Source organism: Convolutriloba macropyga, chromosome 3 (genome assembly GCF_964194025.1).
Source record: "Convolutriloba macropyga chromosome 3, txConMacr16.3, whole genome shotgun sequence".
Lineage (NCBI taxonomy): Eukaryota > Metazoa > Xenacoelomorpha > Acoela > Convolutidae > Convolutriloba > Convolutriloba macropyga.
The window spans coordinates 12,171,130-12,187,020 of record NC_134470.1 but is presented as its reverse complement, the minus strand read 5'-3'; the positions used below and the strand labels follow the sequence as shown (position 1 = coordinate 12,187,020).

Below are 15,891 nucleotides of genomic sequence, written 5' to 3'. Positions count from 1 at the left end.
GAGAGAATTTTAGATCACGCGAAATGCAAAAAGTCAAGGGCGTAAAAGTCACTCGAAAAGTCAAAACCGTCAAGCGAAAACTTTGCATAAAAAAAAGACACACACGTTTACAATAATTGCTATGAACTGCGTTCAAGAGCAATTAATGAGCTGCTGGTTGGTGATAGTAGCGTTATATGCAGTACATTGGAAGATCTGATCTTTATTTGTTCATCCTGTGAACGAGAACGACACCGCAACCTTCATATACCTGCTAAAAATTTGAGTTCGTGAAATCATACTTCTGTTGAGTTTAATTTAAATAAACAGATAGAAAAAAGGCAGCCCCCTATCTAAACTGCATCTCGTTTTGTCAAAAGCAATTTCAAATTTCACAGTCGAATTTCGAGTACATAGCCGGCTAAAATTGTCGGATAATAGCCGTGATATAGACTACTGAGAGTCCTACTTGAAATAGACAACCATGACCAAAGAAAAAAGTGCGGTTCAAAAAGTGAGATATCGATTTCAACTTCTATCCTTAATTTCAAATCACATTTCAATACTTATGTTGTTCCAATAATTTAGCTTTATCATTATTTAGCATGGGTAACCTCAAATGAAATCTAATAATGTTTCTCATTCTAACTTTAGATTTAATAAGTGAGCGCAGAAGTCATTTTATTGAGGTAAGTCATACATGCTAAGAAAAACATTACCAAGTAACGACAGAAGAATTTCTCTCGAACGACTAGTGGGCGCACGAAATACAACCTGCTTCAGTCGGGGTGGGGGTACTTAAATTCGCTAAGGAGTGCTTCAAATGACGTCATTAGAGATTATATACCACCATAAAAACTAAAAAGAAACTTAAAGAAAAGTCTCCAAAACAGTTTCTGTGAATCGCATACTTGGAGACTAGTGAGCTGAAAGGCTCTAAAAGCACTTGATGTCCGCTGGGCGCTACTTGTTTATCCCGTTTTTGAGGACGAAAACTCAAATGAGTCAGACTAAAAATCGGTCAAGCCAAAAATCGCATAAAGACCAACAGGACTAATATTATTGCTACAAACTTCGTTTGAGAGCAATTAAAAAAACAAAAACAACTCACAGAACTATGTTCTTTGAATTGTGAAAAAAAGGAGACCAATAATAGCCACCATCTCTTCCTGGCTATTACCAAAAAATAACACCATTTCATTTACTTTTATATTTACCCCAAAGTCTTTTAAATTTTGGCAAACTGTACAAAAATAAAGCACGGAAAAACATGTCGTCCCGAAGAAAGGTATTTTTATGCATCGTTTTTTGCCCTCAATCCTCGATTTAACTGTTATAAATCAGAAACTTGCATTTGTCAGCTGCGATCAATTGACCGGGGAAAACACGACTGAATTTTTTAGGAACCAACCTTCAATCTCTTGAATATTTTAAACATACGCAACAAATGTGCATCCAATGTCGAAAAAATTGAATTCAAATGACTGAGGATTACGTGGTTTAGGTCTAAGTTATTTAATATAAGAAGCTAGACGCAGAAAAAAGTAGAGGGGACGTGCCAAAACTACAAAGCTAAAGCAGTGAAATAGTGTCTCCTCGAGAGGATTTTCATTGAAAAGTACACGTGAAGAACAGTCAAGCTATTTCACAACTGTGCAGCTACTTAACTCTCTCGAGCTATACCAGTTATCACATTTCTCAGGACGAAAAGTTAAATCGGCCAAACGAAAAAAAAAGATCAGTAGAACAATCATATTAACATCCAAAACATTCCCACAAAACGAGTGTGACAAGTCCTCGATTACGTCCAAATAATGAATTAAAATAAGATAAAAACAAGAAACTAATTGTACCGCTCACAGAATTGACTTTAAGACTCAAAGGTGAATTACAAAGGTGAATAAAAATCCATTGAACAGTTTACCTAAATCTCACTAAAACATCGGTCAAACACAGCGCAGATCAGCAAATGCAGTAATATTTAATGTGAGGTTTATGTTATCTAAGCAAATAACAATTTATAAGAACCAATATTCATACTAAGCATTACACAAAAACACTTCGTCTGAAATCTATATACACTTTGAATATTTGAAGTTTGATCGGTCTCAGATGGCGGAATCTCCATAGTAGGTTTTACAAATTGTAAACCAGTCGCACATTGCCGGAAAGTAGCCACCGTGAAATAAAGAGAAAACCTGACGACAGTGTTCTAATTTTTTTGAGGATTCAATTGGTTAATTCGGTTCCGAAATTGGGGAAAAATAAGCTTAATTCTAATACCAGTACTCATTTATTATTTGGTCCCGTTTCTTTTGATTCCGAGTAAGTTTGCTGATAATTCTAAATTCCAAACAGTAGAAACAGTGAGTGAGGTAAGTCAGAAGACAAACGTGAAAGTCGTCACTTATGTAAAACAAAAATGTGATGGAAAGATAAAAACTAATTAATGAAAACATAACCGACTAACGTCGGGCAAACTGCTCTCAAACGACCGGCGAGTGGTTGGCTTTGTCAGTAGCTAGCCACTGTTTATTTTGCGGCTATTTTTAGCTTTATTCGACTCTGCAATTTTTAGTTTTCTAGCCTTTTTAATAAATAAACGAAAAAAAAACTGATATTTTTAAAATTTGCAAAAAAGCTTCCAGATTTTGCAGTGAAAATGTTCAAAACTATTTTTTGTCTCTGGAGTTGTGTCAGGGAATCCTTCTGGAAGACTTGAAAAGCTTCGTAATGATCTTTAAACTCAGAAAAGGCCAAATTAATCAAAAATTTTGAAAACAATCACAAATTTTATCAAAATCTTGCAGAAATTCAAGATATTCCACTCTTCAAAAACATTTCATTGTCTCAATAGACTATCCAGTATCCCTATTTGAAGCTTTAAATAGTTTCACTGGGTCAACGATCCCTAAACTTGGAACACGAAAAAAATTTTCCAAAAATTAAAAATTGGAAATTTGATCAAAAAATTTGCAAAAGGTGGAGTCATTGAAATATTGATAACCATTTCATCAACTCTAAAAACCATACAATAGCTTATCATCAAACCTTGGAGAAGGTCCCTACGACCCTGGTGCCGGAAAATAAAAAATCCAAAAAAAACTTAAAAATCTTAAAAAAAATGCAAACATTTTTTTAAAATTGCTGATATTAAAATCTTGAAAAAGTTTCCATTACAACTAGAAGCTATGCACTAACCTATAATCAAACCCTCGAGAAGTTTACGTGGATCCTGAAGCTAGAGAAACCTAAAAAATAACCAAAATTTTAAAAACAAAAGGCAAGTTTTATCAAAAAAAATCGCTAAAATTTGAAATTTGTCATATTAAAAGAATGAAAGCTATTCCATGGCAAATGAAATTTTTTCAGTACTTTAGTATCAAACCCATTAGGACGTTTACTGTCCCCTGCGTCAGGAAAGACGTGAATAATGAAAAATAAATGTCAAAAAAATGAAAAAATTTGCACATTTTGTCAAAAAAATGCTAAAAATCGTGTTGTTAAAATGTTGAAACCATATTACAAAACCCGAGGAGGTTCCTTGACACCTAGGGTTGATAGAGCTCAAAAAATTACAAATAATTTCAAAGAGCTTGAAAAAATTGTGAAAACTACTATTAAATTGCGTGTTTTTAGCCAGCGGTTGTTCGAACGTAGCCACGGGGGGGGGGGGGGGGGGGTGCACTGGGGGCTGATGGGCAGGGGGAGGGGGAGGGGGCAAAAGTGGGGTGGGGGCAACAGCGCGGTGGGGGCAATAATGGGGTTCAACAGCGGGGGTGTCTTCAACCTTCACACCGCCTTTCACGTCATAAGTATAAGTCTCCAAAACAGTTGAAACTGCTGAAACAGAGCTGAAAGGCTCTTAGAGCACTAAATGACAGCTGGGCGCTATCTGTTTATCCCGTTTTTGAGTTTTGCGGATGGAAAGTCAAAAGCGTCAGACGAAAAAACGGTCAAGCGAAAAATCGCATTTAAAAAAGACCGACAGTACTAATATAATTGCTAAAAACTTCGTTTGAGAGCAATTTAACATCAGGACAATTTCTGAAGCAAACTCCAAAGAATTGAAAAACTACCCTAGCTGAAGAGTAGATCAACTGTAAAATGCCAGCCAAAAAGATTAGCAGCAAAATTTTTGCTGTTTAAATATAACCAATAACCCTAACCCGAAAGATTAAGAACTCGAAAAATTACAATTTTTAAAGTAGAAAAACTCTTTGTTGAAAAGTCGCTAAAACTCAAAATATTTATATCTTCAAAAGCAGTTTCTTGTGTCTATAAACTACTCAAAAACTCATTTTCACGCCCTAACAAAGTTTAATTGCCCCTGATCGATACAGACAAAAAACTATTAAAATTTCAAAAACTTTAAAATCGCAGAATTAACTCAAAAGTCGCAAAATTTTGTAATAATAATAATTTCAAAACCATTTCATTGTCTCAAGAAACTCTCCATAACCCATATCCAATAACCGGAAAAAATAAGAGTGCCCCTAAAGATTAACAAAACGGCGGGCAACGGTGTGAGGGCGGTTTTTGGCTGTACGGGGCCCCTTACGGACTGAATGATGTGCAGGGTTGGGGACTGGGGGTGCCGGGGTGGGGGCTGATGTGCTAAGAACCACCCTTCACGCCATAAGCATAAGTCTCCAAAACAGTTTCTGTGAATCTTATACTAGGAGACTAGTGAGACTGTAAGAGAACCTAATGGCCGCTGGACGCTACCTGTTTATCCTATCTTCGAGGACGAAATGTCAAATGGGTCAGACAAAAAATCGGTCACGCAAAAATTGCATATAAAAGCGACCAACAAGAATAAAAAAATTGCTAGCTACAAACTTCGTTTGGTAGCAATTAAAAATTGACAATTTTGCCTTGAATTTAGGCCTTACCAGCAGCTTGAGCTCTCTAAGCACTTGGCAACTGAAGCGAGCTAGGGGTCACTAATTGAAATTAAAGGCCCTGGGCGTTACCTAAATCCCTTTTTGAACAATCACAGTCATAGATAAATCTGTGAAACCATCTTGCAAAAAAGACAGAGCACCAATAAAAGCTATCCTTTGGATTAAAAAACAGGATAGCGCCTAAATAATGGCCGCTGATAGGCTGACGTCGGCTATAAATTAGACGAGCTTTTATATGAAAAACTTACAGCCAGCGGATTGCCGAAAAATAGCAGCGATAGACGCTTGTTGCCTTCCACGAATTGAAACAACTAAACGGGTAGGATAGACAGATCGACCACCAGTCCTTTAATAGACCACTAGACTTTTAAGGTTATATTCGGACTGGCAATTTTATAACACATACGTTCTATAAGGAAAATGCCCTAAAAGAGCTTTTAAAAACTGATACGCAAAATCAAAAACTCAAGACTAATAATCAAGAAAAAAGGCAAATAATTTTGGCACTACTTAGATGCACACTATTAACTAGTAAATGTTCATTAAATTTAAAATTCCATAAGTGAATTCAGAAGTCATTTTTTGAGTGAGGTTAGTCACGCAATTGACCTAAAAGAAGTAATGACGTGCACAAATTTTAACTGAAAAGCAGTAGAAGTCAGAGAAGTCATTGACAAAATTCAATTCCAAGAAGTCAGGTCGTAAGAATCAACGATGCAGACGAATTAAAAACATAGCAGAACAAGTCCTGAAACACATTTCAAAGATTTGAATCAAAACCTTAGAAATAAACTGTCTGACCAGCGGATCAATTGATCATTACCAGCCAAAACACAAACGAAATCGTCTAAAAATTGAGAAACTAAAATAATCAAACAAATTAAACAAAAATATACTTATTGCTAAGACTCTTGAAGCTTTTACCACTCAGGCAAAATTTGATCCTTTTTACCTATTTCAAAATATGTTTAAAATCAATTTTTTTCTGATATCGGTCCAGTATTATCTCTGCAAGACCTGAAAAAGAATTCATTGGCCCCTGAAGATCGACTAATTCGAAAATGACGAAAATTATTTAAAAATTTATTGGAAAATTTGACGAAATGTTGCTCAAAATTGCGATACTAAAATCTTCAGAATCATTTCTGTGTCTCTAGAGGCTATCCAGTAACCCAAGTCCTAGCCTTAAGAAATTCATTGGCTCAAAGATCGATAGGAAATAATTTTTTGAAAAAATTTCAGATTTCAAAATAGAAATTCGTGCTATTAAAATGCTGAAACTATTCAACTGCCCCAAGCAACTATTTAATCACATACTACCAAACTTTGCATGAGGTTATCTGGCTACTGAGGCAAGAAAAACTGAGTGAAAGACAAATGCTTTGAAAAAACTTGAAAAAATTGCAAATTTTAACAAAAACTTTTTAAAATTCGAATGGCTAAATTGTTGAAACTAACAAATCCATTGAAACTAACAACCATTAGTAACTTTTTTTCAGACCGTGGAATAGGTTTTCTGGTACTTGAGAATGCACAAATATCAAAAATTGACAAAAAAAAATTCAAAAAAAAATCGCACACAAAAACTTTAAAAAAATTGCACATTTTATCAAAAAACATGCTTAAATTCGAGACACTAAAACGTTAAAAACCAATTCATTGCTACTAGAAACTATGCAGTGCCCTATTATTAAACCTTAAAGGAGATTATCTGGTCCCTGAAGCTGGAAAAAGTCAAAAAATGGCAAAAATTTTCAAAAAACTTGAAAATTGCAAAAATTAGTATCCTTTTGCGAGTTTGTGTTTGTAGTACCAAAACATATAGGTCATTAAATGGTCATAACAAGTAATTTTGTCTAGCAAAATGCCTTCAACTTTTAAAAACTTCAACCTACGACTAATCAAACAAAAAACTGAAAAAAAAATCACAAAAAAACATGAAAAATTGAACCATTTTGAATCCAAAAACTCCTAAAACTGACCTTTTAACCTTAAATTAAGGCCATCCCAGCAGCTGCACCACTATAAGCACTCGAGGGACTAGTAAAGGCCACTTTGGGTCTCTAATGAAACTTAATGCCCGCTGGGCTTTACCTGTTTATCCCGTTTTGAAAGATCAAAATCATTGAAAAATGTGTGAACACATCCTAAAAAAAACACAGCTTCCCAATACAATTCGATTTCTTTGAATTGTAAAAAACCACGATGTCTCCAATAATAGCCGCTATCGCTTCGCGGCTATTAAAAAAACAACTAAAGTGGGCTTTCGTTAATTGCAGTCTGCTTCATCAGTTGGGTTGGGGTCTGCAGCCTGTTAAGATGTCTTCATAGCTTCTCTTTCCATTGGTAACTTTTGAAGGTGGACTTAGAAAAAAAAAATTAGAAAAATTGCACTTTCGTAGTAAACTGGCACGAACTAAATTAGCAGCTTACATTTTCAAAGAACCATTTATATCACGCAAAAATGAAGAAGTCAGGCGTGAAAAAGTAACTCGGACAAGCAAAAGTATTCTAGAAAAAAAAAAACGGTCAAGCAAAGAAAGACAGACTACAATAATTGCATCAACCGATATCAATTAATCAACCAAACGCAAAAACATCAGAATAAGTCAACATAATTAAAATGTAAAAAACGCATCAGCAACAATATCCAGCAGTTATAGATGAGACAGCTCGAAACAATTGGCACCAAAAGCTCATTAGAGCACTTTGGTACATTTTATCATCTATGCTAAAAACCTTACCCATATTACTAGTTCAAAAACGCTACTGAGCTCAACGGTGCAAAATGTTAATGACCGCATATTGATGACTAAAAACTCGACAAAATTGGAAAATTTCTTCCAAGCAAATCCTACAAGGGAAAAACGCTTGTTAAAAATTAATCACAGGATGTTGGATCAAAATTACGAAACATTTTTGTAGAATGATTTGCTAACTCAAAAAACTTCACATTAACTTAAAATACGCTGCCATTAAAAATGCTTAGGTGGATTCTTCCAAAAGTTTTGCCAGCCATTTCTGAGCTACTTGCATTGATAGGCTTTAAACCAAAATTTCATTGAAAGCGCAATCAGATTACAGTTTTAATGCATCATTTTGTTCAGTTCAATGCGATTGAAAGATAAATCGATTAAAGGTCTCAAAATTGAAATTAAACCGGAAAACATGACTGTAGACTATACTCAGACTGAAATATAGTCTCATTAGATAGGATTAGTCGCCTCAGTGTTAGAAAAAAGAAACCAACCATATTGTGGTTCATTATCGATCACTTAAATGATCTAAATTTGAGAAATGAAACTAAATTTGGCGTATTTTTGAGTTGCATTGTTAAACTTTCACCATCAAGTCGTCTTAATTACATTCGTCAGCTCAACATTCTGAACAGAGGGATCAATAACTCATGTATAAAAAATCTCAAGCCCAATATTGCTTCATTATTGCGTTCAGAGGGGGTAGGTGAGCTGATTGGGTTCGCAAGGGGTGAAGTGGCGCGAGCGGGGTTAGGGTTGGAATAGCTGGTGGTGTCTGCAGTTTAATTGTTGTAAGAAAACTTTTCAAAATGATCTTTCGACCTTAAATATTACTCTCAGCTCCCAATTACCATATATACGAAATTAAGCTGCTGTAGAAGTCCAAGGTTTCAAAAGAGAAGTCAACGTTCTAAAACGATGTCGATGATCTAAAACAAAGTCATAGTTCAAGTTACGACTTGCCTCAACTAAAAAAAACCTTTCGAATGCTATTGCGCTTCTTTGAGCCATAAGCACAAGACTAATAACATAGCCTCAAAGTTATAACTCTCCTCATGCAAATTAGTTCAATCAGATCCAACGGAACAATAAAAATGCAGGAGAATAGTTGAACAGAACAGAAAAGCCAACGTTTACAACACAATAAGTAACATATCCGAGAGGCTGCCAGAAAATAGTGGCCATTGTTTCCCGTAACCGATTGGGATCGAAGAGATTGCAACGTAACCGACTAACGTCGGGCAAATTGCTCTCAAACGACCGGCGAGTGGTTGGCTTTGTCAGTAGCTAGCCACTGCTTATTGAGGCTATTTTTAGCTTGATTCGACTCTGCAACTTGCCTTGTTTTCTAGCCTTGTTAGTAAATAATTCAAATAAAAAACTGCTATTTTAAAAAATTTGAAAAGTATTGCAAAATTTAAAAGAACAGGATCCAGATTTCGCAGTGCAAATTTTCAAAACTATTTTTTGTCTTTGGAGTTATGTCAAGTAACCCATCTGCAAGACTTCGTTGGCCAGTAATGATCGTTAAACTCAGAAAAGGAAAAAAAATATTTAAAAAATTTAAAAACAATTGCAATTTTAAAAATCTTGATAAAATTCAAGATATTAAAATCTTTTTAAAAAATTAAATGTCTCAAAAGACTATCCAGTATCCCAATTTCAAGTTTTAAATAGTTTCACTGGCTCATAAAGATCCATAAACTTTGAACAGAATATTAATTTTCAGAAAATTTGAAAAAAAATTCATTATAAATAATGATAACCATTCCATGAATTCTAGAAACTATGCGACAGCTTATCATCAAACTTAGAGAAGGTCCCTAGGACCCTGGTGCCGGAAAAAATGATCAAAAATTCAAAAAGATTGAAAAAAACTTGAAAAAAATTGCAAATCTTTTGTTAAAAATTGCTGATATTAAAATATTGAACAACATTCCATTACATCTAGAAGCTATGCAGTAACCCATAATCAAACCCTAGAGAAGTTTATGTGGCTCTTGAGGCAGAATAAACCTAAATAATGACTTCAAACCGAAAAAAAACTTCAAAAAACTTGAAAAAATTGCAAGTTGCATAAAAAACTGCTAAAATTTGTGATATGAAAGTTGAAAACTAATCCATTGCAAAAAACATTTTCAAGCAACTAATTATTAAACCCTAACGGACATTTTGTGTTGGGGATGAAAAACCCTAATGACAATAAATATCAAAAAAATTTTAAAAAAATTGCAAGTTGCATAAAAAAACTGCTAGAAGTTGTGATAAAAAAAGTTGAAAACTATTCCATGGCCAAAAAACATTCTCTGGTAACTTATCATCCAACCCTAACGGAGATTTTCTGTTAGGCTGACAAACCTGAATAATGACAAAGGTCAAAAAAATTGAAACAAAAATTGCAAGTTTTGTAAAAAAGAAAATGCTTAAATTAGTGGTGTTGAAATCTTGAAAAACATTCCATTACATTTGGAAACCATACAGTGACCTATTGTCAAACCCTAGAAGAGGTTGGTTGGCTCTCGAGGCTGAGAAACCTAAAAACGATTTATCAAAAAATCGTTAAAATTTGTAACTTATTATCAAACCCTTAAGGACGTCTTCTGGTCCCCGCGTCTAGGAAGACCTGAATAATGAAAAATGTCACAAAAATGAAAAAAATTGCACATGTTGTCAAAAAATGCTAAAATTTGTGATGTTAAAATGTTGAAACCATTCCACTACCACTAGAAACTATGCACTAACCTATTTAAAAAACCCTAGAGGAGGTTCCTTGACACCTAGGGTTGAAAGAACTCAAAAAATGACAAACAATTTCAAAAAGCTTGAAAAAATTGTGAAACTACTATAAAATTGCGCGTTTTTAGCCAGCGGTTGTTCGAACGTAGCCACGGGGGGGTGCACTGGGGGCTGATGGGGAGGGGGTGGGGTGGGCAACAGCGCGGTGGGGGGTAAAAGGGGGGGTCAACAGTGAGGTGTCTTCAACCTCTAAGAACCGCCATCCACACCATAAGTATAAGTCTCCAAAACAGTTTGAGCTGAAACAGAGCTGAAAAGCTCTAAGAGCGCTTAATACCCGCTGGGCACTACCTGTTTATCCCGTTTTTGAGGACGAAAAGTCAAATGCGTCAGACAAAATCGGTCAAGCGAAAAATCGCATAAAAAATACCAACAGGACTCATATAATTGCTACAAACTTCGTTTGAGAGCAATTGAAAAGAAATTGATATTTGTACCAAATATTTGGCACATTGATGTTTGTACCAAAATAAAAGTGGGAACTAGTTTGATGTCATTCCGTAGTTAGACATTATCCTGTTTCATAATGAGGTGATGTAGTGTCTAACAAAACTAATAAGCAATAGAGAAGATAACTAAGACTTATAAGTACATAGTTCAAGAAGTGGGCATCCAAAATTGGGCTTTAAGAGTTTATCCTTTTTCTAATTGCGATTTCGTTTTTTATACTGATTCGGTTCATTTTAGATTGCTCTGCGAAAATAAAGAGCACAATAATTGCTTCAAACTTCGTTCGAGAGCAATTTATAAATTCAACCCGAAGGTTTCTAAAAGCGAACAAAATTACTGTGGTGTCCAGACTTAACATTGTTTTCAAAACAAAAAAATATTTCGGAAATGATATCTATGCGTCAATTAACGGAATTGACGCAGTCTCGTATATATATTTCCCATTTTTTAATGAAATATGACTTCAGCACCACGATGCTTGACAAAGATCAACTAAATATCAAACCAATTGCACATTTACTAAGGGTGTTTGCACTGCAAATTTACTAATAATAACTGCAGATTGTGTAGTCAGAATCATAAGCATTTTCTTAAAACTAACTTGAAGTGCTTTAAAACTCAGAATTTTATAGCTACAATTGCTATTTGCCAAAACAGATGCGCACAAATGCTAACGGCACAAACTGTTGACAACCCACTTTTAAACCCTCATGAAATTTTGGAAGGGAACTAAGTTTACCAAAAAGACACCTTAAAACACTAATACGTTTCAATGAAGAAATGCAACTTAGATTGCTTGCTTTTATAGAACGGGAGTGAAAAATTTTTTACTGATGACAACCTATAAGCCTCACAATTTTCATCTTTTCGGAAAATATCGTCCTGTCAGATATGGATATAAGTTAAATCAGTAGGATTGTGATATAAGATGAACGTACGTTAAGATCACAGAACTGTGACATGTTGGACGAATTTGTGGATTGGACGCTGCAGTTGAGGTGATGGTGGCTGGAGATGTCCATTAGCTGGGAGCCGACTGGTGGGGGATTACTTTCCTTCTCCGGGACGACCAGCGTCCGCGTTTCCAGTCCAGCTGCCGCCAATACCAGACTCCAATCTGCCATTCCTATAAACGGAAAAGCGTCTAACGATCTTAGGCACCCCTCTCCGGGTTTCTACACGGTCAACAAGCGTTGAGACCGCCGTCCTTAAGGGAAACGGCGTTTGATGGGTCTGACTTGCAGTTAATCATTTTCTTAATTTCGAAACAGCTGAACAAGCAATAACTCTGACTTGCGGTTCCATTTGGAACTGTTTATTTTTCCCGCAGTAGAATTAACATAAATCGACTAATGTCGGAAGAATTGCTCTCAAACGACAGGCGGGTGCAAAAACAGTTGACCACATCGGGATTCGAACCATGGACCTCCCGATCCATCACCAGAAGCACTCCCACGGCTGTCGTTTGAGAGTCCCTGTTAGTGGCTATGCTGCAATCGTATTTCAGCAACAAGCTTTATTTCGGAGTGAGAGCAATAGAAATCACTCAAAAATGAAGAGCAGAAGTGTGAAAAGGTCACTTGAGAAGTGAAAGAAGGATCTAGAAGAAAAGCGCAAAAATGGTCAAACTTCGTTCAAGAGCAATTAATAACAAAAAATTACTGATATCTTACATTAATACTGCTATATAGTAATTGTGATAGACGTATACACCTCGGAATAGGCTATACAGACCATTATCAGTGCATAACAATAATAGAAATTCATGATGTTCCTTAGGGCAGAACTCTAGTGAGGCTTCTTACTCCGTTATCTGTCTACTCTATGTATGTTTATTTTGTAATTATTCGATGTTAACATTTTTGTTGAGAAATTAATTAAAATCATAAAAATAATTATAAACAAGCATTCGTTTGTTCACCCATGTTAATCAAAACAAAAACTTTGTTCTCGGGAGAAAAGGAAACAATTCGCGAATTTCAATTGCATATGAACATACTGGAAAGGAACATACTCATATGATCTGGCAGCACCTTACCTGCGCCTTGATCGACAGATCCATTCTGCAGCATGTGTCCATAGCCGTGCATCAATTTATTCGGATCATTACCACCCGAAGTGTTATTAAGATGTAAGAATGGAGAATTTGTGTTCATGTTCTGAGGTGATGATGCAACGTTTGTGCCCAAATTGGGACAGATGTCCGGGGGGTTGTTCGAGGGTGGGGTTGGAAACATCCTAGCTAGTTCGACACTGTCAGGCTGCTTTACCGATGGTGGCTGCTGGTCTTGGTCGCCATTGAAAGAGCTCAGGTACTGAACACAAATACTGATGTTTTAACAAGCAAATTAAGAAAATTAAACGACTAGGATTTAACTTTAAACAGAATTAAATTTTTAGTCACCTCTAAAGTTGGATCACTCTAAATTGCGACCCGCTATTCAATGTTAGTATGGGTAGCATAATTTTAGTAATAAAAATGTTGGAGCGAATGAGCAACATTCATTGAATTTGAAATTATTACGCTTAAATAAACCCAGAATCACCAATTTTCAACTCAAAACAAGCTTATGATTCAACTCATATATGAAGAAAAGAATACTCGTATTTATCAAACTTTGATCAGCAAAATTTACATACTAACCGCGGAATCTAAAATGCTCGGCATCTCCTCTTCGTCCGAAGACTCAAAAGTATTCTCAACAAACTCGGCCTTCGTCAACTCTAGGGACCTTGTTGTTGTGAGACTACCTACGGGAGACGTCAACTGGGTAGCATTTTTGTTCATTTGAGTTGGTGTCTTGGGCTTACCGTTCACCAGACCAGCTAGACTGGCGTTCATGCTAGGTTGCATGTTACTTGTAAAGACGTTGCTGTTAACCTCACTTCCTGGAGAATCAACGTCCTAAAATGGCATAAACGAATTCAGAGAACAGCATTTTTAGTTGAGAAATTAGCTAGAAAATATCTTGAGCATTTAACAATTCCGGCCAATCTCTTGAAACGCTAAAACAACGGGCGTAGTACGCTTCAATATAATACCAAGTGTCAAGCTCAATCGACAGAATATATAAGGGTAAAAAGAACTTAAACAATCAATAATAATTCATGTTATTGTAAAACAACTGCCAAAAAGCGAGATGAACTCACTGAGCAGCCAACTTACATATACATAACTCACGAAAACACATTATGGATACATATTTATAGATTCACATCTACTTAAAAAGACACCAAAGACATATCTCAAAATATTAGGATTAAGAAGCGCCTTTCACACCATGAAATGGTCGCCTCAAAACAGTTTTGGAGAATCGCATACTTAGAGACTAAAAAGGTGTACGACGCTAAGAGAGCTGCTCGGCCACTTAATGCCCTCCGAGTGCTACCTGGAGCTAACGTCGGAAAACTTGCTAACGTCGGAAAACCACTAACGTCGGAAAACTTGCTTTCGAATGACAGCCAGCGCAATTAAATTCAGGGGCTGTAGCCTAGCTAAATTTTTCTTTATGGGTGCAAAAACATGAGCCGAAGGTAGGATTCGAACCCGACATCCTGAGTCTGATTCTGTCACCTCGGCGGAGATATTAACCACTGATCTATCAGGGCCTTGTTATCTCCTCTCTAACGATCGGTTTTGTTCTAACAACAAACTTTATTTCGGAGTGAGAGCAATTGAAAACACTCAAAAATCAGGAAGTGCGTGAAAAAGTCACTTGAGAATTCAGATTGTTCTAGAAAAGCGCAAAACGTAATCAAGCAAAAAAATTCGCATAAAAAGGGCACACACGATTACAGCAATTGCGTCTCATTCGAGAGCAATTAAAAAGACTACAGGACTAATATAGTTGTTACAAAATTCGTTTGAGTGCAATTAATAAGTGAGCGCAAAAATACATCTTATTGATTGACGAGGTCATTTATGTCAAAATATGGAACATGATTGACCAAACAATCAGAGCAGAGTCCAGTAACAAATGACCACTACATTTGAGAGCAATTAATCAGAGCAAAAAAGAGAAATTTCTGTTCTTTTTACTGCTCGAAGGGGAGTATTGAAGGCGTGTCTTTCTAATCAATAATTTTGAAGTGAATTTGAAACAGGAAATGCCATTCGTGCTTAAATTTGTAGAAGCTTGACTGCTGAGCAAAATTAAAGAGCGTAGCACTTGGAGTGATTTCCTCTTTATACTGCTGATTTTGAGAGATCGAGCAATTTACATTTAGAAAAAAAAATTTCTAAGCGAGTGAAACTTCACGCTCACCGACTTCAAGAAGTTTTTCGTTTTAACTTAATTTTTTTAACCGAAAGTAACTTCAACAATAATAATAGGTTTGTTTTGAAAGTTTTCAGAAGTGTTTAATTATTATAATGAGTTTTAAACTATCATAACATCATCTGGCCTTATTCATCCAAAGAATTAAGCAACTAAAAGAATTTAAAGTAGAAACTGTCAGACTCCGTACAAAAACTTCTTGAAGTAAAGAAAACTTTCAAAACTTTTCTAGAAAAAAAACTGTTAAGACATTGAAACTATTAACAAGATATTAAGTAAAAACTGACGCAACAAACACTTAGAAGCAAAGCAACAAATTTGTAGCAAACAAACATCCTATGCAAAAATGATCATTAAAAAACGAGGCTACAATATTCAGTCCTGAGTCCATAGCACATCTTATTAGAAAGCATATAAAAAGTTGAAAAGCTACAACCAAAAGATAATGCAACAAACCTACAAAAATTTCAGGCAAACAATAAAGACAATGACATCAATTTGATATATTGAAAATGTTCTTAAATGTTTCATAGTCAAAACACTAATTAACAATTGCAACCATTGGACAAATAGCTTGAATCATGACTCATGTAGAAGAAACAATGAGATCTGCCAATTGTGCGAAAAACAGTAGAAAAAAATAAAACATTAACGAGAACGGTCAAAATTCAAATCTTATTTCTTTTGAAGAAACAGTTGTTCTTAAGGAAAGTATAACTACTAGTT

General features: G+C 35.5%; 2 protein-coding genes across 4 annotated transcripts in view; one reads left to right on the top strand and one right to left on the bottom strand.

The window, feature by feature from the left end:
• The window catches only part of LOC142335945 (mediator of RNA polymerase II transcription subunit 13-like), a 177,974-nt gene that overhangs the window by 38,969 nt on the left and 123,114 nt on the right, over nt 1–15,891 (bottom strand). For both annotated transcript variants that reach the window (XM_075384355.1, XM_075384356.1), the window contains exons 7-9: nt 13,533–13,793; nt 12,927–13,203; nt 11,827–12,014 (exon numbers count right to left, since the gene is read on the bottom strand). In XM_075384355.1, the coding sequence (XP_075240470.1) occupies nt 11,827–12,014; nt 12,927–13,203; nt 13,533–13,793 (726 nt within the window). The remainder of the gene's footprint in view (nt 1–11,826; nt 12,015–12,926; nt 13,204–13,532; nt 13,794–15,891) is intronic.
• The window catches only part of LOC142335952 (histone acetyltransferase type B catalytic subunit-like), a 182,460-nt gene that overhangs the window by 132,217 nt on the left and 34,352 nt on the right, over nt 1–15,891 (top strand). The window lies entirely within an intron of this gene.